At 50.5% G+C, this 25393-nt stretch overlaps 4 protein-coding genes across 13 annotated transcripts in view; 2 read left to right on the forward strand and 2 right to left on the reverse strand.

Annotated features, from left to right (window-relative positions):
• The window catches only part of LOC11175862 (homeobox protein 5), a 102677-nt gene extending 86681 nt beyond the window's left edge, over positions 1-15996 (forward strand). For all 7 annotated transcript variants that reach the window (XM_061651899.1, XM_061651896.1, XM_061651897.1 and 4 more), the window contains exons 5-7: positions 5397-6577; positions 11824-12021; positions 12114-15996. In XM_061651899.1, the coding sequence (XP_061507883.1) occupies positions 6140-6577; positions 11824-12021; positions 12114-14015 (2538 nt within the window). In that variant the 5' untranslated portion in view covers positions 5397-6139 and the 3' untranslated portion in view covers positions 14016-15996. The remainder of the gene's footprint in view (positions 1-5396; positions 6578-11823; positions 12022-12113) is intronic.
• Positions 15997-16177: 181 nt separating this feature from the next.
• Positions 16178-17446, reverse strand: LOC1281892 (charged multivesicular body protein 2a). Its single transcript, XM_321862.5, has 2 exons — positions 16690-17446; positions 16178-16609 (listed from the first exon to the last, which is right to left on the reverse strand). Exons 1-2 carry the CDS (start codon positions 17239-17241, stop codon positions 16463-16465), a joined length of 699 nt encoding a protein of 232 aa, XP_321862.3. The 5' UTR covers positions 17242-17446; the 3' UTR covers positions 16178-16462.
• A 210-nt stretch (positions 17447-17656) lies between these two features.
• Positions 17657-20889, forward strand: LOC1281891 (integrator complex subunit 4). The gene is made up of 4 exons (XM_061651894.1): positions 17657-17815; positions 17883-18640; positions 18708-20313; positions 20377-20889. The coding sequence occupies exons 1-4, from the start codon at positions 17768-17770 to the stop codon at positions 20785-20787; spliced, it is 2823 nt and encodes a 940-aa protein (XP_061507878.1). The 5' UTR covers positions 17657-17767; the 3' UTR covers positions 20788-20889.
• A 15-nt stretch (positions 20890-20904) lies between these two features.
• The window catches only part of LOC1281890 (FERM, ARHGEF and pleckstrin domain-containing protein 2), a 29667-nt gene continuing 25178 nt past the window's right edge, over positions 20905-25393 (reverse strand). For all 4 annotated transcript variants that reach the window (XM_061651887.1, XM_061651889.1, XM_061651886.1 and 1 more), the window contains 6 exons: positions 23457-23905; positions 23176-23370; positions 22403-23102; positions 22179-22336; positions 21838-22097; positions 20905-21758 (listed from right to left, as the gene is read on the reverse strand). In XM_061651887.1, the coding sequence (XP_061507871.1) occupies positions 21653-21758; positions 21838-22097; positions 22179-22336; positions 22403-23102; positions 23176-23370; positions 23457-23905 (1868 nt within the window). In that variant the 3' untranslated portion in view covers positions 20905-21652. The remainder of the gene's footprint in view (positions 21759-21837; positions 22098-22178; positions 22337-22402; positions 23103-23175; positions 23371-23456; positions 23906-25393) is intronic.

The following is a 25393-nucleotide window of genomic DNA, read 5'->3' on the forward strand; positions in this document are numbered from 1 at the left end:
TGATTGATCGAAAGAAAGTGAGCGTGCGGGTGGCGCGTGAGGCCGACCCCATCCGGACGGAATGATGATGGATGTGTGTGCACCGTTCGGCAGACGAGTCCCGCTTGTTGCGAGGCCCGGGCGGCAACGCGCGATTTTTCGCCACGTCAATTTTCGACCCGCAATGGTGGAAGCGGGTGAGGGATGAGAAGGAGAAGAGAGAGTCCTAAATCCAATCTGCCTCCCGGTTTTGTGCCGCTATGAGTTTTGCGATAATTTGCCACAACCAAGCCCCGGTGCCGATGACCGGTGGACGGGGCCGGGCGGGAAAATAGAAACCTCCTCCTTTGGGATTCGTGATCCCGGGTGGCGGGTGCAGAGTGAATTGAAAAGAATTTTCTTCTCGCCTCCCGTAGTGGCCCGTAGTATCGTACCGCACCGCATCGAATGACGGTGGGTGGGTGTGGGTGTTGGCACACAAAATCCATTAACCTTTTGCGTGCCTTCGCTTATCAAAGCTGCCCATCATAATTCACCCCACCGCGGTTTTGCGCTGTGTGGCCTCCCGCTCCATACAGCGAACTTCATACAGCGTCGTCCGTCAAACGCAAACTCTCGGCGATTCTCTTGCTGAGCCAGAGGGAGTTTGAAATGGCGATTCACCTAGTCCGCTTTGCCGAGTTGGGGGTGGACGGTTTCACTGGCTCGCTCCAACAACGCCGCTGCCCAAAATGTGCTAGAGGTCGCACACACATACACACTGGAGAACTGGAGCAGCAACTGGGCAGATTTGATGCGAAAATCTCCTCCCAAGCGTCCAACGCCCCCATGAAGGACCACTAAACAATCAAAGTAGCCTATGGTTTGGGCGATTTCGGCTGCTGCCGCTCGTTGCCATTGCCTGACGACGCTGTCGACCGGGTCAAGGCTAATTTGACCGTCCAATCTAGGTTAAGCTGGTGTGATGGAATTCCTACTACCACTACTACTACTGCGCCGTGCAGGGTGGTGCGTGCGTGCTGCCGAGTGAGTGACTTGACAATAAAAAATAGCTCCACTGCAACGGTATGACCTACGCCCGCAGAGAACGACCCCCTGTCGCCAAAGCCCCCCCTTGAACCAGGGTCTCCACACTCAAACACACACACATACGTACGAGCACACCCAAAAATAAAGAAGAAGTAAAAATGCTACCCCGCCAGCTCCGGGACCAAGTTCCGTGTAATTAATCATAATTTTTGATGAATCTAATTTCACCTCTATTCAACCGCGAGTGGGTTTTCTGTGGCCGTGTTTTTGCTTCGCTCAACCTTTCTCCTCCCTCTCCTTCTCCTCCTCCTTCAGTATCGCAACGAAAGTGTCCATTGATCCGGGGCAGGAAGGCGATGAGATTAACATTGTCCATTGGCCATGGGGCAGTGCGGTTGTGCGGTTGGAGCCGGAGTCCGCCCGGCTCGAGCGGTGTATGTGCATAATTATCAATTTTTCTCCTCCTATTGATGCGTTGTTGACGTTTCTGCTTCCAGAACAGACGAACAATGGCCCGCAACCCCCATTACATGCGCGGGAAAAGGCAATGGGACCGGGTGGTGATGGTGGGGACCCAATTTCTCCTCCTAGGTCTAGGTTTGGTAGGATACAATATTCCTTTCGACCGTGTGTTTTTGTTGCTGTCCCCCGTCCGCTTGTGACTGATTTCTAAACGACAGCCAACCTGTTATTGACCGCTCCACACGAGCGACGAGTCCGAGGAAAATGCGCCCGAGAGCGGTTGCGTAGAGAATGAAAAATGGTCCCGACCACAAATTGATGCGGGGCGCGATGCGACGAAAAAATAAACCACCTCCCGACATCGCCAGCCCAAAACTGTGCTCTAATGCGTGTGGAGCATTTGGCGTTTTGAGGGTTTTTGGGGGAGGGGTTCGCGGGGACCACCACGCAAATGTGTCCCGCGATGAAATGATTGATTGTCCACCGTACAGTGCCGGGTGCATCGCGATCGCACACAAATTTAGTCGCTGCTCATTTGAGGCATGAGAAGAGCGCGAGCGCTCGTGCCCCTGTTGTAGAGTTTGTTTTGCTCCACTTTCTTATCCTTTGCTTCAGCAGTGCTCGCCCTCCCCTAACTTATGCTGTTTTTGTTCCGGGAAGTGTGTGCGTGTGCCGAACACAACGGGGCTTTCTAATTTGTTACGGCGAGTGAGGAGCTTTGCGACTCATCGCCCCCGTCGGTTAAGCCCGGTCCGGCCACTCATTTACCTATCCGTTGCGGTCAATCGAGCCAACTGTGCTTGCGCATGTTTGTTATTAAATATCAATTTGTGCATGCCGTGTCTTCCCAAAATTTCTCTCCTCCACGACCAGCGGCTCACGCTAATCGTTCGAAATTGCACAAGCCGAGAACGAATGACTTCAACGACGACAGCAACAAGCGACGAACCCGGCTGCGACGGCGAACATTTGTGCTTAGCCTGGGCCTGGGGTAGTCGCCGGTAGTCGCCGGGGTCGGGCCATTGTTATTTTAATGAATTACACCCAATGCAGCTAATCGGTCGTAGTTTCGTCCATTTCGTAGTCGATTTCGCGGGCCCGCTGCTACCCATTATTCCGCCCATTGCGGGAGCAGGAGAGTGAGAAAATGACATCCGACTGCGAGTTGACCCGACGGAACGGACCCGAAGACCCCTGTGGCTGGGCCGGCCAGCTGTGATTACGATGGAGGTCATTAGTTAATTTGTGAATTAGTGCTACGGGGGCCGCCTCGAGTGGTGGTCAGGTGTCCCAAAATCAGTCCTCAGGCACAGGCTCCCTCGTTCGCCCTTCATGCGCTGCCTGGGTTTTGGTGGTTGCTTTGTTGCCCGTTTCATGCGGCAACAGAAGGGGGTAAAGTGTCAATTTTCATCCCTCAAGAACCGAGCCCGCGGGCCAAGAATGGCCACCACAAATGGAGATTCCACACGACCCCCTCTTGCGTTCGGGTCAATTGCGGGTTAACCGTGGGTAACGGAGCCTGAACCTGCTCAAGCATTCGCACCTGGACAAGCTCCAGCCACTCAAAACATCCCGTATTCAAGCTTCCCCTATCCCCCAACACCCTCTTTTGCCAGCAGTGCTTTCTTATCTACCGTGTGACTCGCTTCCACCCCAGTCGGATGCGCTTTCGCTTGTCGTTTGAATTCCGAAATTTGAATTTGAATGGAAGCCAACGCTGCGAATGGAGGTGTCACTGCCGCGGGCGCGTAATCTTCCCTGCGTGTTTGCTTTGCTTTGTTACGCTACCTCTCGCAGTGGAAAAGCGCCCCAGCTGCCTGTGGAAAAGAGCGCCCCATTCCACGACCATTGCTCGGCCGGAACGAAAACAAACTCGCGCGTTCGATTCACGCGAGCGACACGAACACGAGAATTATCATAATGCGATGCGATGTCATTTGGAAAATTATGCATTTAGCGTTAGCTCGTTCGCTTCCGACTGCGTACACGGCCGTGTAAATATGTGTGTGTACGAAACGAACAATACGCGACAAGAGGTGCGCGCAAAACCAGCAAAAGCTGCACAATCGAAGGCGCAACGCAACACGCAGACCGCACTGCACATGCACTGCACTTCTTGAAAACCGAAGAGGATGACTACGACGATGATGATGATGATGATGATGCAGAGGTACGCGAACTCGCAAAGTGCATCTACTTTGCATGCAATATTTTATCAACACATTGCATTGCATTGCGCTGAGGGGCGCTCCCACGTGCACACCAACCAAGCGGCGGCTCCGGACTGCTCAAGAGGGCATCGCAGGTTGGCACGACTTGCCAACGGTTCGCTCCGCCACTTGGTGGAACTTTTGTTTTCATTTGTTCTCGATTTGTTTGTTTGCTAGTTGGATGTGTTTGCTAGCTGTTAGGGGTAGTGCACCTATGGTGCTGCGGCTGAAACGGCAGCTAAAGGGTGCATAACAATGTCTAGTACTTACAATCAACACATTCAGGCACACACATGCTCTCTCCCTCTCCCTCCATCGCTATGGCAGGCATACAATTGCATCGCATTTATTGGTACGAGCGATCTTGAGGTCGAACCGGGAGACAACCAGGGGTGTACATCGATTCGAATTTATGAATCGTTTTGTCTCAAAAGCCATCGACAGGTCGGACCGCCGTCGGCTGGGCCCGCAAACTCGGTTGACTCGCACTGAAAATGGCACCGAACGACGCTTAGACGATCCATTAAACCCGTGTGATCTACGTTTAATTGTGTCCTTCGTGCTGCTGCCCCTTGTTAGAATGTGCATACTTTTGCCATAATTTACGTTTTCTATAACTTTATCTCGAATTTAACAATCTATTTTAAAAGTACTTTTAATGCTTTACGTACGCGCACGGTGCTGCGCGCACGGTTTGCAAACGTTCTCGTGCGCCGCACACACACACTGGACGAACGTGCGGTCGGATTAACGTGCCGCGGCCCTTCCCAAGCGGTTTCTGAGAGCGCGGCGCTGCGCAACACACCAAGCGCTTTGTTAGGCTTTCATTGGTTCCGCACGCCCCATACGGAGGGAGTGTATATTGGGGTAGTTTGGTGCATGAAATTTATGATTTTCTGCACCTCGATCGATCGGCTGTGCTGGGCGAGTCGGCAATGCATGTGCGCGACAGTGACATACACGGGGCCCGCATGTCGTAATAATGTCAGGCGCTAAACAATGCTTGTCAGGGGATTAGTAGTGTTCACTTGCTGTTTAGCGCTGTTTAACATTATGAAATTATTCCCTGCTTACGCGATAACGCAATGCGTTGTCTCGCTGCTGGCAGCAAAAATGGCCGATATCTGCCTCGCCAAGCCCTCCGAGCAGCTTGGTACCATAGAATTACCCAAAGTCATTCTGCACTTTGCCCAGTTTTGGCCGTCTCATCCGGGTTGTAAAAGAGGATTATGTTTACGACCAAATTTTACCCTTTTCATTGCCTCCAATCATATTTCAATCAAAAAGGTCTCCTCGTGCATCGGGAACTGCAACCAGCAGTTCGGCAGCGCTTAAGACATTAAGAGCCTTACAAACGGAAGCTGCCGATAAAAAACTTCAAAAGCTAAGGATAAACGGTCCGGGATTCAACCACCAAAGCCAACCAATGGAAGGCGAAAAGACGCAGAAGAAATGGCATTTTATCGATCCGCAAAATTCTCATTAGCATTTCCATTAACATTTCGCCTCTTCCTGTCGGCGCACCGACGAGCCTTTGACGCATGCGTGTGCACTGCTTCTTCTTCTTCTTTTTCTTCTGTTGTGCCTCCGTATTTAAATTCCCCAAACGAGCCCTCGATTTAGCAAAATGTGTTTATTTCGCTTTTTAACTGATCTCCTGCATCCTGTGTGTGTGTGTGTGATTCTTTCCTACTTTGTTGGGATTTTTCATTCCAGATGTCAATAACCTGAGGTACACGGCACCCCGGTTGCACTACATTCCGGCGAGCAAGGTTGGAAGCGACGAGCTTCACGCACACTCTACCACGCACACCCATCGATGTGACGCCGAATGCACCTGCACTTTTCACCCCGCGCCACCTTTTTCGAAGCGCGCACCGAAAAACCCGTCGTTGGATCGACAGTCGATTGATGCGCACGACTAAATTGCCACCGCAAGCCCTGAACCGCCGTTTGCACCGCGTGTGTGTGTGTGCGTGTTAATCGACTTTCGGGTGAAGGAAGCACACAGACGGACCACTGCTCCAAGCCAAAGCCAGCAAAGCTTAACCACTGTGGCGTGATCCCGTGACGCCAGTGCGACGCCCTTTTCGACGGGACCGAGCGCAGTGTACCAGACATACACACACACACAAAAAAGCACTCGCACACAGCGAGATAGAGAAAAGAAAAATCATTCAAACATCCTGACGCACCAGTGGTATCGGAAACGCATTAACCGTGTGTGTGTGTGTGTAGCCCACCAGCCGAATGTGAGAACCATTATCGATTCCAAAACAAAACGAAAAACCGTGCCCCGAACCTGCCAATTAAAACCGAGCGTTTGTGTCTGTGTGTCTGTGTGTGTTTGAGTCCCACACAGTGCCACTGAGGGCAGCCCTGCTTCACTCCCCCTGAAAGGTTGGTGGCTCACACGGTCACACGGTCCCGGGACGCGGCGCTGAAAAGCCTCGGAGCGCATGCATATGTTGGAGCTGATCACCGACATCGCGATGGCGTCGTCGTCGAGCCCGATGGAGATCAGCGAACCCTTCCGCACGGAGGACCTGTCCAAGACGGACTTTTTCGACTTTGTCACAGGCTCCGCACCGGACATGGCCATCAGCAGCAGCAGCAGCAGCGCCAGCGGTGGCCCCGGTGGAGGTGGCGGAGGTGGGAGTGGTGCCAACAACAGCAGCAGCAGCAGCAGCAGCAGCAACACCGCAAGCAACAGCAATACCTGCAACCGTGTCCTGGCGGGTGGATTGCCCAGCATGGGCGTGAATGGGGTGACCGATCGACCGCCCGTTGGAAGAAATGGAGGCGAAGGGTCACCGATGGATGGAACACCCGCGAACCGAGTGGCCGGCAGCACCGTGCCCGATGCGAACGATCAACCGCTGCAGGGATTCGATCAGGTGAGAGATCATTTTCTTCATACTTTTCTTGTTGACTCAATGTCTCAGACATCATAGCTGATTCAATCAGGACATTAACCCACGTGTGATTGGACATGCCACGGCTCCTCGTGACCTTGGGCTGCATTGTCCCGTATCATACAAATTCTCATTTGAGGTCAAGAATATAGAAATTTTCCGGTTTAGTTTTAGGCTATTCTTACCAAGAGTTAGATGTCTTCGTTAGCTCTTTTAGGATCCCCTAAGGTCTGCATTGCGCTACTTCAAAACGAATCTTCTTGAGATAATTTTCACATACTGATGATCTTGATTAGGTGTCCAATAGACATCGCGGCAAAGTTTCATCAATCTTTTAATCTTATGGAACAAGTTTGGACCTTGTAGTGGCATTTTCAGACCACATTCATCCACGAAATACCCTTGTAGCGGTAACAGCTCCATCGTATCTCTCTTCCAACAGTTATTGGCCAAAAAGAAGCATCTGCCGCTCGTTTGAAAGTTACCTTTCCTGCGTCCAGAGCCAGTGCACGGTTCATTCCCTTTCTTTCATGTGTGCTGCAGCCGCTCCAGCCGGTCGGCCACTTTGAATAATATTCTTGCTCGACGGTAAATAATAAACTCACCGAGAGCGCTCGGGCAATGTAAAATGTTGCATTCATAAGGCCTGCGAGTGCAATCATCATCCCTCATAAAAGGGGGTTCTCTCGCATAGACCCTAGAGGCAAAGCATCGTCGTAAAGCCTTCTTCACGCCGTGGCTACTGCTACTGCCGGTCTCACAAACCCCTTGACCACAGCTTAATGATCAATCGTTAATAAAGAAATTATTATGATTTAGAAGGCACCGGGTGGTAGTGGTGGTGGTGGTGGTGGCGGTGGCAATGATCCCTTTCCTTCCCGGTGAAATAAAATTCCCTAACCCTATCCCGCGCACACCAAACATCACATTCGTTCCCATCACACATGCGATCCGGCGCAATCCAACCGTATACAGCCCCGAACACGATCGTTGTAACGAAAGCGAAACTTAATAACACCACACGCCTCATCCACCCGCTACCACCCACCCACATACACACACACACACGTGTAATTCGCGGATTTGTGCCGGTGAAAGGAGGATGAGTTCGCTTCTACCCCACATGTAACCGGGAAGGCGGCTGTGGCTGTGGCTGCGGTTCCTTTTCCCAATAGTACACACTAATATAATAATTGGCTCAGGGAATGGGAATGAACGAAAAAAAAAAAAACGAGCGGACCGACGACCATTACACGATCAACCAACATGCCGCGCGCGCGATGTAATTTGTTTGAGTGCGGCCCGGTGGGTGGATTGGCCACCAGGCAGCTTGCAGCAGCAACGATCCGCCGCACCACGGCAGCACGATCGTGGCGGCTCGTAAAGTAAAGGCAATGAAGATGTTGCGCTGCACACAACCTATACGCCGCCTGATGGATTGCAGTCACGAAATGTGCACGAACGCGTTGATTGATGGAAGCACACGAAACGGTGGCCCACAACACGAAGCTTCGTTCACAAGCGATCGTATAAAAAGTACGCTCCGGGTTCGAGTTCTAGATCGCGTTGTAACGTACGGCAGCACATAGTTCACACCTGCGAGCATAAAATATGCTCTCCTGTGCGTTTTTTTTTCCTTCTTCTTGCCATGCGTTCTAGAGCCGTGTGCGTGCGTTGTATAATATGCTCCACACGTCCGAACCTTTTTCGAACTTTATCGGACGTCTCGATCGCGGCGGCCGCGTAGTTTAGAACGCACCGAGCCGCATCGCTCGGGCCGATCGTTAACAGTTTAATTAATTTAATTATTGCTCCATTCCTCACTACCTGGGCTGCACTCGCTACCCCAGCCCTCCAGCTTGGTGGGCCACAGAGCAGATTCAAATTCATCAGGGCATTCGTCATCGTCCGCCGTTCGGGACGGAATTAAATTGTCTGCCTTGGAGGTTCGTTGCTGTGGCCAATTTTTCCTCTGCGCAGAGCCCCGTGGTGTCTTGCATGCCCGAATTGCTCCCCTCTTTTTGGCACGACGATTTTAATCTTAATCACGAAACATAGCAAAAAAAACACAACGCACAAGGTTTTTCCAACGCTTCTCGCACACCAGAGCCAGAGGCGCTTTCATGGTACGCGCGCGTGCGTCCAGCGAAGCCCCCGGGGCGATCTGCGGCCAGTTCAAGATAAGATCAGTTGGTGTGTGATCGATTTTTGAAACGAAACTCACCTCACCTCCCTTTTCCCGGGGGCTCTTCATCAGTGAAACATTATTGATCAGTCTACCGCTCCGCAAGGGGTGGAGGGGGGATGGCGAGGAAGGCTCAAATGCTTTTCGTAACAGAAACGATCTTTATTATTATGCGGCTCCGGTTTGCTTTAATAGGGCCCCGGCACCGTTTTACGACTGAACGCATCGATTCGCCGGAAAATGACAGAAACGGTGGAAAACCATCCGATCCGATTGCATCTGCGCGTTATGTCATCTTCATCAAAAACGCTCAAGCGTTCGCGAGCGGTGCAAAACTCGCATCGCAGTTGATTGAGTGTCTGCTAATGAATAAATTAATTATTTCTGGGCTGTGCTTTGATTCATGGTTCGGACTCGTGTGGCTGGGGAGCTATTTGCCAATTTAAAGCCAAAGCCATGCCCACCGTGTGGCACAAACAGTGTGTGAGTGTAAGGGAGCTATTTGTTTCACTTGGAAGGCTCCAGCCAACCCTAAACGAACGTCAAACAGTTAATACACCCAACCATCAACCATCTGGACTCCATTTCACCGTTCTCTGGACGACACACACACACACACAATCTTCAAATGACGCTTCCTAACATGTCCACCATCACTTAATGACCCATCCGTGTAGTGTCACTCCCGGCCTCAACTGAAGTAAAGACATCTTACCGTTTGACCGCCGCACGGTGCCACCGATTGTCAACCGATCGTTACAAATCCGTGCGATCGGTGAGCAAGATATGGGTCGGAGATCGCAGATCACCGATAAGCGCACTGCATGACATTTCCCCTTCGTATCCCCCGAAACGTATGACAGGCGCTTCTTAGCGATTGTATCTGCCGCTATCAACTCCCTGTTCGTCGCCATGTACACCCAAACGCCTAATCCTGGACGCCCGGGCAATGGCCGGGTTCGTGCCCACGCACGCACCCAAGTCCTTTGGGCCGCAAAACCGTGCCGACCGTGATTCCTTGGCTTTATTTGCCCTTAATGATGTTGGTTTACGATGAACTGAGTATCCAGCAACAGGTCTAACAGGCTCTTAGCATCTTCCCTCCTTCTCTCGCTCTCGCTCTCTGTTGTCTTGTGAACCTCACTCTAACGCGACGTTATCTACACGCTCTTCTTCGCCTTCACTCTCTCGCTCTGTCTCTTCCCCCGCCCAGATCGCTTGAGTGATGATGATTTAGTGCCATTAGGCCACAGGGCCACCAGCCGATGCGGCGCTGCAAGTGCACGACTTCTTCGTCCAACTGTCCAACTGGCAGCATACAAGCGGACCGGCACCAGCAACTAATCAGCCGCCTTGTATCAACCGCCGACGCACCGCACGGCAGGAGAGAGCATCCTCGCTCCGCGCAAACCCGTTCCCAAATAGATCCGTTCGCATTCGTCAATCAATTAACGCGCAGTATGCGTTGTTGTACCGCCGTATAATCGTCTGCCGAGAGCGGTCCCCCCTTAACCCCTCCCCTCTCTGTGGCCGTTTTTTCCCCCTTCGAGCTGCCTTTTCCCGCCACTCCACTCCGGGAAGCGCGAAATGACTTTTGGATGAAATTGAAAGTCCGTAGACCGTTTTCAACGACGTTTCTCGACCACTCGGCGTTGGTGCCCATGGAGCCCTCGAGGGTGGCAGTGGGAGTGGAGGCTCGGGATGGTAAGATTTATTAGCAAATCAGCAACGCGAAACTAAACCGGGGTTCGTCGTGCAAACCGGTGCGCGCGATCATTAGCTTCGAAGGAAACGCGCTTTGCCGACGGCGGGCGGATAGTTAAAGCACCGCTTCCTTCCCGCACCGCTCCGTGCACCGGCCAGTTACGACCACCCTCGTAGTGAGTGAGGCATCAGGTTACCTTGCTCCCGCAAACACCTACTACACCAATGTGTGGAATGCGAATGCGAATAAATTGTCGTTAAAGTTTAACGATTTAGCGTTTGCTATTTTTAACTTGATTTACTAAGTTTTTTTTTACTATCTCAACTTCCTCTAAGCACGCACAGAAGACAGAGGTCTCTTCTGCCACCGAGGCCTAATGTAGCCACCGATAACATCTTTTTAATATACATTTTCACCGTCAACGAAAGGCCAGACCACTGTTGGAGCCGACCTCTATCTTGATCGATAAGTCCCGATTTTCGTACTCCCACCCCATGCGTCCCACTAAGAAGCTCAATTTCTAGCCTTTCGAAAGCGATATCCCTCCCCGTGCCTTGCACGCGTGTTGTAAAAATTGCACCCAGTTATTGGACGGCTCCAGTGGGTCTGTAATTTACCGCTTCCACGACCAGTCTGGAGGTAGTTCCGAAACGGTCTGAAGCTGTCTTAAGCCGTTCAAGCCAATTGCTACTCTCTCAAGCAACTCTGCACACGATCGCTGGTCAGAACCTGGTAAAGCCTAATAAAATAGATAGCAGCACGTTTAATTTTACATATTGCTCAAATTGTATGATGCACGGGCTTTATAGAGCAGTGGTTGAAATTGCAAAGCGATCTTGCTTTTTTCCAGCGACCGAATTAAGCTCTTTGCAACCACTTTGCACGTGTACGATCATCGGCATCTTCCAGGTTGGCTAATGCTCACGACCTGCTAGTCCATGTTCCCTAGTTTTTATTTTATTCCGAACACCACACTCATCAGCATATTTATACGAGCCTCGATCGTGACCGTTTCGCAATGCAACAACCTGCAGCACCAATCGTCGTAAAATCCTTCCGTTATTCCCCTTAGTTTCAGCGAATGCATCGCTCATCCGGCATATGTGCAATAAAGGTGTTCAAGGTACATCTCGCACGGCCATAAATCAATAAGTGATCAAACCTGCAGCGACCTGGTGGCGTTCGTTTTTAATTAATTCAATCCTTCCCGAACAATCGCTAATCGCAAGACATGGTTTTGTTTCCCTACTAGGGAATGTTTCTCAGATTAAGATCTCCGTCTGACCATCAAACTAATAACGGTTTTATGTATTTTGTTTTTGTGTTTCCACTTACCAGTTCTGGGGTCCGGACAAAGATGCCAACCGGTTGGATCCGGCCATGTTTGAGGATCTGAATCGCTATTGTTGGATACAGCAGAGCAACACTGCCAGCGCACCGACCAGCAACAGCACCAGCAACAATGCCACCAACAGCAACACTAACAACAGCAACAATGGAGCACTCAACAACCAAGTTGCCGATACAGATGGACAGGTATGAGGCATGCACTTCTCCAACACATTACCAGTTGCTCTCCATGTTCTTCTCTACAACCAAACAACCTTTTCGCTTTTTATCCACAACAGATCTACACACTAACAGTATTAAATGGAGCGCCGGAACCGTGGGTACTACGGAAGGACCCAAATGGGTCGGAACCAACAGCTCCCGCTTCCAATCTCGATCTCGACACCATTCTGGGCGGATTCCCGGGCTACGTCAAGACGGAATGCTTCTCCTACGACGACAGTGGCTTCGGGACGGATCATCACGCAAAGGAAGATCCGCACCATCAGCAGCAGCAGCAGCAGCAGCAGCAACATCAACATCTTCAGCTAGTTCAGCAACATGCGGCCCACCACGCCCACACACAACCTCAACTTCAACAAGTACAATCTCAGCAGCATCAGCAGCAGCAGATGCCTGTTACGTCCAGCAACATCGTCCTGTCGAGCCAGCTGCTTGACCCCAACAGTGTGCTGGCGTACCAGAACAACAACAACAACGACTGGCAAATGTCGGACCACAACGTGATACAGCAGGACACGGCGGAATCGTTGCTGCGCAGTGCGCTACAGGGCAAGGGCTACACCAAGGGCACCGGACTGCCGCTGCCCAACGGGACCATCACCGTGCTACCCGCCACCGGTCACATGAAGGACGAGGAGCTGCGACGGGTGCTGTACTCGGGCGGCGATCCGAACGACTCGCTCGCCGCCTATGCCGACTCCACGCTGGCCAGCACCATGTACGACGAGTCGGTGTTACACTCGCCCGCTTCCACCAACCAATCGGCCACCTCCCAGCAGCAGCAGCAGCAGCAGCAGCAACATCAACAGCATCAACATCAGCAACAGTTGGTCGCATCCACTGGACAGGTGACGGATCTTGGTGCTGGTGGACCGGGTGGCCCCGGAACAGTGGTGGTGGACGACATGTTCTTCACGCTCGATGCCACCTTCCCGGAGGACTACGAAAAGCTGAAACGAATAGCGACGGAGGTGCAGCAGTTCTGCACGGACAACAACAACTACACGGAGATCATCGTGGAAGCGCCCGCCATGGGCAACGGATGCAGTGCCAATGTCCCTCCCAACGCCCTGATGCCGGGTGCGAACAACCATCAACATCACACGCTGGGCGTCCTGTCTCCCACGGGGACCGCCGGCTCGACCCTCAACCGACAGCCCTCCGTTTCGACCACCTCCTCGGACGTAGTAACGACGACCTCCTCGACCAAGCCGAAGGCGCCCCGGACGAAGAAGTCCTACAAGCGATCTCTCAGCAACAGTGCGGCCGGAGCAGCCAACTCCAACAACAACAATGGTTCCACACTGACATGTCTCACCAACAACAACAACAACAACACGAGCATGAGCAACCTCAACACGATTGCCGGTGGTGGTGGTGGTGGTGCTGGAGCGATGCTGAGTCCGGGCAGTGCGAACGGCACCGTGTCCTTGGCCACCACTACTACCACCAGCACAACGACCAACACCGCCACCACCAGCCCGACCCAGTGCGGCAACGGGCAGCGCAAGGAGCGCTCCCTGCACTACTGCTCGATCTGCTCGAAAGGCTTCAAGGACAAGTACTCCGTCAACGTGCACATACGCACGCACACGGGCGAAAAGCCGTTCGCCTGCTCGCTCTGCGGCAAAAGCTTCCGCCAGAAGGCCCACCTGGCCAAACACTACCAGACGCACCTGGCGCAGAAGAACCCGCCCGGCGGCACGGTCACGAAGCAAAGCAAGCAGAGCCGCCTGTCAACGCCACTGGCGGCGTCGTCGTCCGCGGGCAGCGACCCGAGCACAGGACAATCGATGCCGGTCGCTTCCGTCACACCCGTCACACTGTCCGTGGTGAGCGTGGCCGGACCGCTGCCACCGATGGTGATCCCACAGGCACAATCACCGCCGATGCTGCTCACCACCACTACCACCAACAACAACAACACCAACACTGCCACGATTGTCGCCAGCAGGTGAACGCACACTCAGCTCAGGCCGCCATTGCCGTCGCCGCCTACTAAACAAATTTTACTTTGTTCCTATTTTAATGTGTATTTACGCAAGTGTGTGCGTGTGTGTGTGGGTGCGTTTGCGGACGCGATCGTCGGAATGTGATAGCGCATTGGGATTATTAGGTTGGGGGGAGAGATGAAGGGGCCATTTTTGTTTTGTTTTCGGAACTCTGCAACTCAAAATTACCTGTGATGATAAAAAACGCTGCCTGGCCCCTCTCATCCCCGGTCGGGAAATGCCGGCAGAACGCGGTCCGGAAGACAGTCCGGAAGTGCAGAGATACTCTTCTTATCACTCGACATTCTTGCCATTTTTTGTAGTTTTGTTTAAGTGTGTAAAGCCCGAGTGTAATGACGCCGCCGTAAACGGTCACTGCCGCCACAGAGTACTTACTGTTGTTTTTTTCACTCTCTCTCTCTCTCTCTCTATTTGTTGTTCACGTACAAGGATAGTTTGCGGGAGCCGTTAAGTGTATAGTGTAAGCACCGAAACCGTTCTGTTTGGCGGGAAACTTACTTTTGTATTTACGTACGCAGCGAATTAGTAGGCTTGTAAGGGTAGTTGCTTAGGATACTGTAATGTATAAGGCTAGCGAATGTTTTTTTCTTCTTAGGACAATTATTGCTTATTTGTCTGGACAACGAGTTTCGTTAGACGTGTTTTGTTTTGTTTATTTTAGAACAATTTCCCTCGCCCTCTCCCCATTTTCTTCCTCGATTTCCTTTCCCAAGTGTTTTATGTTTTAGTTCCCAACTTTCCTTCACTGTCCAAATTTTAGTTTGTTGAGCCAAAATGTTTAGTGTTTTTGGAAGCAATAGCAGAATGGTTGTTAAAATTTGTTTGTTAAAATTATTTGTTTGTCTATAAAAAAATTTAAAAAATATGACAAAACTAGACAAAAAACGAGATTGTTACCGATATTATCTGTGTGTTAGAAGTAATGTTAGCAGAAGCTCCACTAGGATTGAGATTTATGTGTTTTATTGATTTGTTTCTCCGTTTTGTTATGTTGTTCAATCTTCATTTGATGAGATTATTTGATGAGATAACCCAATTACTGCTAGCTATTTGCAATCGAGCGCAAAATTTGCCATTAGTTCGTAGGGAATCAAATTCATAGAAGATAGAAGAAAGCTCAGTTCAACGCTTTTCATCCGTTGAAAGTGTGATGTCTTATAAGAGATTAAACTGTTTTTTTGTGTTTTTCCTGTAAGCATTCTGTTGAGTTGTTATCTCAAAGCTCAAACACTAACTAACAAACAAACAAACAAAACGCTTCCACAATCAGCTGTAAATACGTGTGTGTGAGAGAGATTGCGTATTTTTGGGACCATTAGCTAATACACAGCCTAGCGTACATCCTGTCGTCGCAGTGTGGACGGACGGACACGCGCTCAATCTAATCTAAGGCTATTGTTTCGTTTCGTATTAGTTCAAATTTATTTAAAACAAATTTCCGTCCTCTGACCACTCCTCCGCTTGCGCTTGCCGCACAAGGGGGTGGTTTCAGGGCCAGGAGAACGCGGCAAGGATAGACAATCGTTAACATAGTCGTGTAAGACAACGGTACAACCTAAGCGAATAGCGTTTACTACATTCATATTTCATATTTACATTTACAACACAAAACACCACTTAGTAGTAGTAGAGCACGTAAGCCGCAAATATACAGATGAAACACATTATTTTTACTCTCTCGTTCAGCCTAGGTAAATATGTTAAAGTTTGTGTATTATTTTTGTTCCACTTTATGATAGAGATATTTTATTGGCGCGTTCAAACTATTGTATACTTTATTTGCTAGCGAGTTGAGTGTTCTGGTGAGCAGAACTGGACCGGGGGTGGGGGAGAAAGCGACTTCCGGTTCCAGTTACGACTCGAGTGCGATTCGTAAAGCATCATTCAGAGAACGGATACGAATAAAATGTTCTGCATTGCAACACAATCAATCCTTTGGTGGGAGTGTTTTCTTTCTCTAGTATTTAAGTATTTAAGTAACCCCTCAAACTCACATAAAGCACTTTGTGAACACGTTTCGATGCAAAATTGTATGGGTATAGAAGTAGAAACTGCATCTACAGAGCAGTATGATAAACGTACCGCTAATGAATTACGAGAGCAACAGGTTTTGCTAGGTTTGGGACGCCGGACGCGCCGAACCATTTTCGGTACTTTATTCTCATATATACATTCACGTTCGCGTTGATTGCGACAAAATAAAGCAGCATCAAAAGGGGAGTACAACTTACGATTTAAAGCAAAATAAAACAAGCTCAAACAAAATTATCGTCCTTAATGACTTACAACATACAGGAGCGTATATTAACCAACCCGCTACGTGATCGTTGCGCGAACTGCGCGTCGCGCTCACTTGAGACGTAACGATCGTTCATGCCAGCCCGAAAACACGGTTACTCTCGTCTGAGATTGTCCAATCGTGCCTGTAGATCGGCATCTGCGTCCGACACGGGAGATCCAGCTCCACCGGAACCACCAGCCGCTCCCACTGCTGCCGCCTGTGGAACTTTCGCTCCGGACACGGCCAACGAACCTGACGCCTGCAAGAATGCAATGCATGCACGGTTTAGAACGCGGAGATCCCGTGGAGATAGTGGAACCATTTCGGGCGAGCACTTACCTGAGGCAATCCGGACAGCTGGTCGTTCAGCTGTAGGCCCAGCTCGTCCAGCACCTGCGACACGATGGCATCGGTTTCCTCCTCGTCGCCTTCGTCCTCCATCGCGTCGTCCATCGCATCGTTGATCATCTCCTCCTTCATGTCCATGATCTCCGACTGCTTCTCGAACTCGTGCAGTATCTTCTGGATCTGTGGCATGTTTAGCTGGCGGTTCATGTTGGTCATCGCCTTCGTGACGCCCTTCATCGCCTCGCCCATCGCGTTCTGGGATTTCAGCGTCTGTATCTTCAGCGACACCGCCTGGATGTTGGCCTTCATCAGCATAAACTTCCGCACGTAGCGCCGCGTCCGGACGAGATCCTTCGCCATGATCTTCACCGCGTCCATCTGATTTTCCTTCGCCAGCTTCTTAATGTCGGCAATGATTTTCTTCTCCTGCTGTTCCATTTTCATCTTTTCCCGATCCAGATCGCGCATCGCTTTGTTGAGCGCCCGCTGGTTCTTCCGCATCATCTCGTCCGGCGACATGCGCTTCCCGAACAGCCACTCCATGGTTGAGGAACGTGATGTGTTTTAGCTGTTTAGCTGTGGCTAAGACAAACTGTGAGGAAATCAGCTCCGGATGCACAACTTATCTGAATCACTACCGTTTTTTCTCGGTTGTTTTTGCTTTGCTCCGATGCGATTTGTTGTGACTCATCCGAAATCTCGTATGAGTGTTTGGGAAACGTCAGATTGGCTCATGGAAGCCATACAGCGCTCGAGAATGACAGTAGCTTTTCCTGCATTATAATTGAAGCTGAAATTCGTTAAATTTCGTGAAAAATACTAATGTTTTATCGTAATTATTCTTTTTCTTCCCTTTTTCCAATTTTCTACCCTACGAAACAGCGCAAATAATCAAAAATTGTTGGTCATATTCTTTTGCTCTAAACTGTCAAACCGACTGGACCGGTCACCAACACACTGTCGCTGTCAAATCGCTGCTGGCTACAGCAAAGATATAAACAAACGGCACTGCTTGGCCGCTTTCTATGGTGCTGTTTAATAACAAATTGGATATATTTCACCCACAATCATGGCTCTGGCAGTGAAACGATCAATTTCGGAAATCAGCACACTTCCGGTAAGGTTCACAAACATTACTTCCTATGTATGAACGATTGATTGCAGTGTTGCATTACCCCTGCCAGGAACCGGCCACGATAGTCCCCCAGATTACAACCCATCGGCTCTACAAACGCATCCGTCGCAATGCCTGCAAATCCAGCGGCACACTTACCTCCATCCTGTCCTACGTAAACATGCTCGAAGATGCGTCCAGCAACGATGCGCTGCAGATTCTGCTCAAAATCACCGACTCGATGCACTTCGATGAAAGCGAGTTTCCGGACGCCATCCGCAAGCTGGTGGAGCACTTCCAGCGCGAGCCGGAGTCGGCCGTGCGGGTGAAGATTCTCTCCCTGTTTGCCGATCTGGCCACCGAAACCGGCATCGATGGGCAGCAGCTGATCGATGAGGTCATTAAGCTGCTGAAGGTGGAGCAATCGGCCAAAGTCATCTCGCAGGGGCTGATAGTGCTGGAAAAGATTGGCAAATCGTTCACCCCGTCCGTGGCGTACATCAATCAGATGGTGTTTTTCGCCAAGGTGAAGCTGTTCTCGCCCAGCCACAATGTGCAGCGCCATGCCATCCTGCTGTTGGGCGTGTTCGTGCTGGTTTCGGACGCGGAAAAGGAAAGTCTTGAGCTGATCGGAAAGTACACCGATTCGCCGGATGCGCGTGTCCGTGCGCAAGCATTTCGTTCGATGTTGACACTGGGGGAGCGGGGCGTGCAGCTGCCACCGTCCCTGTATCCGAGGGCTTGTGCCTCACTGACGGACGATTATGAGTGTGTTAGGAGGGAGGCACTAAACATGGTTTTCGAGCTGGGCGTACGACATCCGGAAGAGTGAGTAAAGCCAACGCTTTCTAGATGAGTTTTATGTCGCTCATTTTCCCCTTCATTCCCTTCACAGGATGATAAAAGTGCAAGACTCCGAGCAGGAGGTGCGCCTGATCGATGACGCGTTCGGGAAGGTTTGCTCTGCGATTTGCGATCTATCGATGAACATTCGCACGCTCGCGGCAGAGCTGCTCGGTGGCATGACGATGGTGAGCGACGAGTTCCTGCACCAAACGCTGGACAAGAAGCTGATGAGCAACATGCGCAAGAAGCGAAGTCTGCACGAGCGAAGCGCGGCCCATTTCGCCAGCGGAGAGTGGTCGAGCGGCAAAAAGTGGGCCGACGACGCACCGAAGGAAGTCATCAGTGCCGATTCCGTGTCGCTGATGGCGTCGGGCGCGTGCGGGGCCCTGGTGCAGGGGCTGGAAGATGAATTTCTCGAAGTGCGTACGGCTTCGGTCAACTCGATGTGCAAACTGGCGCTCAAGAATCCGCTGTTTGCGGTCACGTCGCTCGATTTTCTCGTCGACATGTTTAACGACGAAATCGAGGAGGTGCGGCTGCGGGCGATCTACAGCTTGACCGCCATCTCGAGGCACATTATCCTGCGCGAAGATCAGCTCGAGACGATGCTCAGCTCGCTGGAGGATTACTCGGTGGAGGTGCGCGAAGGGCTGCACCTCATGCTGGGAGCGTGTAAAGTGTCCACCAAGGCGTGCCTCACGCTCGTTGTGCAGAAAGTGCTGGATGTGCTGCTAAAGTACCCGGAAGATCGTCTCTCGACGTTCGGTTGCATGCAGCGCGTGGGCCAGAAGCATCCGGAGATTTGCATGTCCATCACGCCACAGCTACTGCTGGACCATCCGTTCTTCGATAGTGCCGAGCGGGACGTTGAAGATCCCGCGTACGTGTGCGTACTTATCATGCTGTTCAATGCAGCCCAGCACCTCCCAGCCATGTTGAGCTTGTTCCCCGAAACCACAATCAAACACTACGCGTACCTGCGTGACACGATGCCCAACTTTGTGCCTCGCCTAGCCGTTGGCGGAGACACGAAGGAGCTCAATCTGATCGGGTCCACTGGCTCGAGACAGTTCCTGGAAACGCTGCTTAGCAACATTCAGCGCGCCTACTCCGCTCCCCAGGCCCGGCAAGCGTTGCTGAAAGCGGCCCAGGATGATTTGGATCGCTTGGCCGAGATCGATCCGGCCTTCTCGGGAACGGCCAACTTTACGTCCGTGTTTTTCGGCGCACAGTTGCAGATGGAGCAGCTGCAGCTGGCCGCCACGGGTCATTCGATCAAGGCCCCGATCAAGGAGTGTCTTCTGCAGCTGATCAAAAAGTGTCTGATGCTGCAGAATCTCTTCTCGAACCTCACGATCGATGATCAGTTGTTGGTGAAGCAAATGTGTCTACGCGCCAGTGCCCTCAATCTGGTGCTGATCGTGAAGGACCGGTCGCAGAGTGCCCTCGGGCCTTGCCAGCTATTGCTGCACATTGCAAGCGATGCGAGTAGCTTCCTGCAGGAAAATACCCCGCTCATTGCGGACACGTTTACGAGCGCCATCTTGATCAAGCTGGCCTCGGTGGGCGATCCGAAACCGGGCCGTGTGTATCGAGAGATTTTACCAATCGTGCAAACGGCTGCCCCAGTTGTTATTCCCCAAATCAACACAAATGTAAGTGTGCGCGCGGTTGTGTTTCCGCCTTCGATTCACTAACACTATTCTATCTTCCCGCAGATCAAAATGTGCAAAGCACGAATCATTGAACCGACCGAAAACTCGTACAGCGCGGAGAACGTCATCAAGGTGACGGCGGGGTTGATCGCTGCGGTTCCGTTTGTGGCCGAGTTGGAAAATTTGCAGCAAAGCCAGCGGCAAGACCTGCGCCTGAAGGTGAAGTATCCGGACCAGAACGTGCACATCATCGTGCCGCGCAAGCGCGACCTGAAGAAGGTCATGACGGAGCAGGGCGAAAGTGAATCGCAGTGGCGATTGCGGACGAAGGTTCTGCTGTCGCACGGCGTCTGGACCGAAGCATCGACCGTTGAGATAACGATCTGTTTGTCGGTGAAGCCCAACAATGAGCTGGAGCTGTGCAAACCGGTCAAGGTGCACTTTGCACCCAAACCCGTCAAACGAGGATTGTAAGACGAAGCTCGCAGTGGGTGGACTGGCGCACTAACTAACTAACGTTAAGTCTAATTTGTATGTACATTTAAAACAAAATACAAATACTAAAAAAAGGAAAAACTACTTTTTAAAGCGTTTTTGCGTTTTGTTCAAATATTGCTCACTTTTGCTTTATTAGTGTGTATAATCAATCTGTTTCTGCCTTTTCACCCCCGGTCCACGCGCCTCAGTTCTTTGCTCTGCATCACCCTGTTTTTGCTAATAACACATTCTCTCTCTGTCTCTCTCTGTCTCTCTCTGTCTCTCCCGTACTGATTACGCACACACGCTTCGCTTAAATGTTTATCGTTAACGCACTTAAAAATTGTTCCTACATGCAGCTGATGTAAAAATTGTAAGATAAATATACCACTATCGGTCTGATTCACTGCTCTCTCTCTCTCTCTCTCTCTTTACCCGGTTGCCCGCAGTCACCGGTATTTGCTCATCACTTTCAAATCAATGTTCTTTCTTTTTTTAGTTTGTTCACGAGATGAACCGGGACGAATGATGAAATCTTACCGTAAAATGCGCAAAATCGCATACAAAAGCGGAACGACGGAGGGAACGGTCTGATCAGATTAGGATAGAGGGGAGGGGGTGGATTTTTTCTAGTATCTTGGATTGTTTTACATAAAAATAGCTTTTACACACTTACAGTAAACGAATACGATTGATCATATCAATTGTACGGTTTAAAGGATGCACTTTGCGTGTTGCAGATGTAAAAAACAGGACGCTTTAGAGGACACATACATGAGGGGGAAATGCGTGCGCCAGCTCCGTCGAAGCTTTTCCGCCTTGATCGCGGTCACTACTACTTGTTTCGATGGCCTTCGTTTACTTAGTTTCCGTTACTACCGTTATTGTTGATTAGATTGTTCGAGTTGATTGTGGGCGATGAGCGGGATTCCTGAATTTGAGTGGCGCTACGCAACACCTCCATCCACCTGGAAGAGAGAGAAAAGCAAAAATGCCGAATTTAGTTACACTTTAAACCCCTATAAGCCAATTTCCTTCGCTCCTTACCGATTGTACGTGTGCTCACTCTCTGCGCGGAAGAAGTAGGTGTGGTTTTTGAACGAAAGCTTAAAGACGTACTCCTTCTGCACCGCATCCTGAATGCCGGGAGGCCCTACCGTGTACCCGAGCAGCGGCAAGCTGGCAAGGGCCGCATCGTCCGAGTAGCTCTTGTAGAAGTACAGACAGAACGATGTCAGCACGACCCACAGCTTCTGCCAGCCGGAGCTGTTTTTAAACTTTCGCAGCAAGTAGCCCGAAATTTGATTCTATTTCAAAGGAAACATCATTCATTCGATTAATAAAAATGCGGACGAATTCGTTTCTGTTCCGGATCGGACAACACTTACCCTTCCCGAGCGAAGATGATCGTCGAGACAGATCGTGACGCCACGATGCCAACACACGTGCAGGGCCGTGTTGTTGCGAGGCGATGGCTGCCTGGCTGCGGCCGGTGGCACAAGCGCACTGCTCAATCCGCAAGCTTCCAGATTTTCTTCAGACGATGCTGAAAATCGCAAACAAAATTCGTCACTAAACTGCTCACCCACCGAGGGACCGCTCTGTAACTTACTGCATGTTTTGATCGACACGATGGGCAGCTGGGTCTGGGGTTTGTACTTCAGACTGTTGGCCGCCTTCGCCAGCTCCTCCAGCCAGAGCGTCTTCTCGACCGTGGTGCCCGCACTCACGGTGATTGCCCGCTGCCCGCCAAATATCACAAACGCGTTGTGCTCCGCATTCTCCGTCAGCAGCGAACGGACCGGCACGTGGCCGAGCACCTTGAACGTCTGCGTCACCGGGGACTTTACCGCGTACAGCAGCACGTCGGAGAACAGGAAGAACATGCGCTGTTGCAGCCCGCGCTTGGAATGCTTCAGTAGGCAGCCCTGCCGGATCAGCTTCCGGTCCGGCTGCACCAACCCATCGTACCCGTCGATGTCGCGCTGGATTTCGCACAGCAGGCTGTGATTTTCCGACGCCGTCAGCTCGCGCCTAATCACCTCGGTCGAGCGGGTCAGCATCATCAGCGTACCGTGGCAATCCGTGCGATCGAAGTGATCTTCGCCGTAGTGCGCCAGCAGCAGCTCCAGCAGCAGCTCGTAGTGCAGCAGCCGGTGCAGTGGCTTCAGGATGAAGTAGCTGATCGGCAGATAGCATACCTTCTGCAGCTCAAACTCCCGGTACGTTTGCTGGAACTTGTCGTCGTTGTCGTACAGGTCGTTCAGACGCTCCAGAATTTCGCGATGACTCTCCACGTACTCGTCGTATATCTGGTGGAAGACGGAAACGACAACGCTCCGTTAGGAATGCGGTATCACATTTTGGGAACAAGCATCCACTTACCGGCAAAACGACCATATTCTTCAGCATTACGTCGCCAATTCGATGTGTTTCGTGACCGCCGCGCCCTTCCCACAGCAATATCCGATGCTCGAGATCGCGCAGAAAGACGCTGTGATGCTCCAGCATCGACTCAAAATACTGAAACAGAGGTTGAAGATTTTCCAAATCTTCCGGTGTAAGCTCCTCGCGGAACCACTGCAGAGAGAGAGAGAGATCAATATTATTACCACCAACTCAAAGGCGATCTCCTTGCACCTTCCAATCCTCCCCCCCTCCCTTACCGTGTTGATAACGTCCAAATCCTTCTTGTACGTTCGCTCCGTCATGAGCAGCTCCTTCGCGAGGAAGTAGGCCCGATCGGTCGGCCACTTCTTCTTGCGCATCTCCTCGTCGATCGAGCGCAGCGTGCCACTGTTGCCATTGCCCAGACCGACACCGGACGACGTTTGCCCGTTGGTGGCTGAGGGCTGTTGGTTTTGGTAGTTGTTGTTGATCATGTTCTCGTCCACCGTGTGCAGCGCACCCCCGTTGCTGCCACCGAAGTGGCCATTGTTGTTCCTGGCTCGAGCTTCCGCGCTGCCCAGATCGTAGCTGCCCGTTTCACCCCGGGACAGGGAATTGTTGTTCGACTTATCCGCCGTGCCCAGGGCCAGCTCGTACCGGTTCGGCGATTGCACGATCTCGCTTCGCCGATCGAGCGAAACGTTCCCATTGATACCGTGGTAATCATCTGCGACGGAATGAGACAAAGGGGAGTAGGGCTTTGTTAGACACATTTTATCTTCAACTTGCATCGCTTACATCTAAAAATTGCAAAACTACACAGCATAGACAAAATACCTAAATTATCTACAGAAAAAAAAATCAAACTTAAAAAATCAAACCAAAAGAGATTGTTCATGCGAGGATCATAATTATGGTACATGAGATGAGCGGGAAACAGCGAGGGCCAACTTAAACACGTAAACTTATACTTAAATGGAGTAAATCATTCTTAATCCTAAGTACTATCAGCTATTGAACTATAAATAAGGATTTACATGCGCACGAACGTGAACTTAATAAGCTAGGTTTTGACTAACGATAAGAAGCGGATTGTGTGATCGCTCGTCTGCGATTGTTCACTTACTCTTAAACATCATCATCATCATCATCATCATCATCATCGTCCTAGTGTGTTACTCTTGAAAGCGTTTACCAAAACTCGAACTCATAACGTTTAAAAAGAACTAAATCATCGCAAATGAGTTTGCGATTCGAAAAACAACTAACTGACGCGGATTTGATTAATTTTGCCTTTATTTATCACTTATTTCGCCAAGAGCTGCACACAATTGGGTGCAATTCAGATTTTGGGGGGTTTGTTGTTCGCATTTCTCGGACTGACGGGGTGTTCTGAGAGTTTGTTAGAATTGATGTGGGCTAGTGTTAGCTTAGTATAGAAAATAATGCAATATTTCACAGAAGAATATGGTTATATATGGGCGTTTTCTTACTAGCGTGCCTGTTTTGCTGTTGCTGTCTTGCTTTTACTTTGCTAAAACCTATTCCAATCATCGTGAGGATCAATCGATCGTACGTGTGTTGTAAGTCTATCATTGTTTAACTCGTATGTTGGTGAAATGTATTACGAAAAATTGCACCTCCCTCTGCACACACCTTTGCTGATGATACTCTGTTTTGTAACGTTTTGGCGAATTACTAACGAATTTATTTTCTTAATTTTGTTTTGGCAATCCTTTTTTGGCCTCTTGCCTGAACTTGTTCAAAGAGTCAAAACTATCAAATACATCATTGCATCAACGCCACTCCTTCACTGTCTTCCTTTTCGGATGAGATCGATCATGTCCCCCCTCCCTCTTCGAGTAACTAATTATATTATGTATGCATATGTTTAATAACGTTACTCAACTTTCGTATATTCCGACGCCGCCCGCCCTTCGTTTGCCCTTCCTTCATCAATCTTTTCATAAATGCTTAAGTAAACAACATTTTCTATGATAATAACGTACTTATCCGTCATGCGCTTATAATATGTTTATAGAATTTGCCGCCTCCCCTCTCTCCTCTCTCTCTTCAGGTGAATATAAATGGGTTAGTCAAATGATTACGAAACGCTCAAAATACGTTATAAAACATGCCCCCTGTCGTCTCTCTCTCTCTCTCTCTCTCTGTCGCACCTTTCCTTCATGCCAGAACCATTGGCCATCATTCATTA

This window comes from Anopheles gambiae, chromosome 2, assembly GCF_943734735.2.
Source record: "Anopheles gambiae chromosome 2, idAnoGambNW_F1_1, whole genome shotgun sequence".
Classification (NCBI taxonomy): Eukaryota; Metazoa; Arthropoda; class Insecta; order Diptera; family Culicidae; genus Anopheles; species Anopheles gambiae.

What these genes read in the sequence shown, in the direction of transcription:
- LOC1281892 (XM_321862.5), bottom strand. Translation starts at nt 17,241, where the DNA reads ATGGAGTGGCTGTTCGGGAAGCGCATGTCGCCGGACGAGATGATGCGG. An exon ending in AGCTGTCCGGATTGCCTCAG is followed by an intron (nt 16,610 to 16,689) that starts GTAAGTGCTCGC and finishes GCATTCTTGCAG; the next exon opens with GCGTCAGGTTCGTTGGCCGT.
- LOC1281891 (XM_061651894.1), top strand. Translation starts at nt 17,768, where the DNA reads ATGGCTCTGGCAGTGAAACGATCAATTTCGGAAATCAGCACACTTCCG. An exon ending in GGCGTACGACATCCGGAAGA is followed by an intron (nt 18,641 to 18,707) that starts GTGAGTAAAGCC and finishes TTCCCTTCACAG; the next exon opens with GATGATAAAAGTGCAAGACT. An exon ending in TTCCCCAAATCAACACAAAT is followed by an intron (nt 20,314 to 20,376) that starts GTAAGTGTGCGC and finishes ATCTTCCCGCAG; the next exon opens with ATCAAAATGTGCAAAGCACG.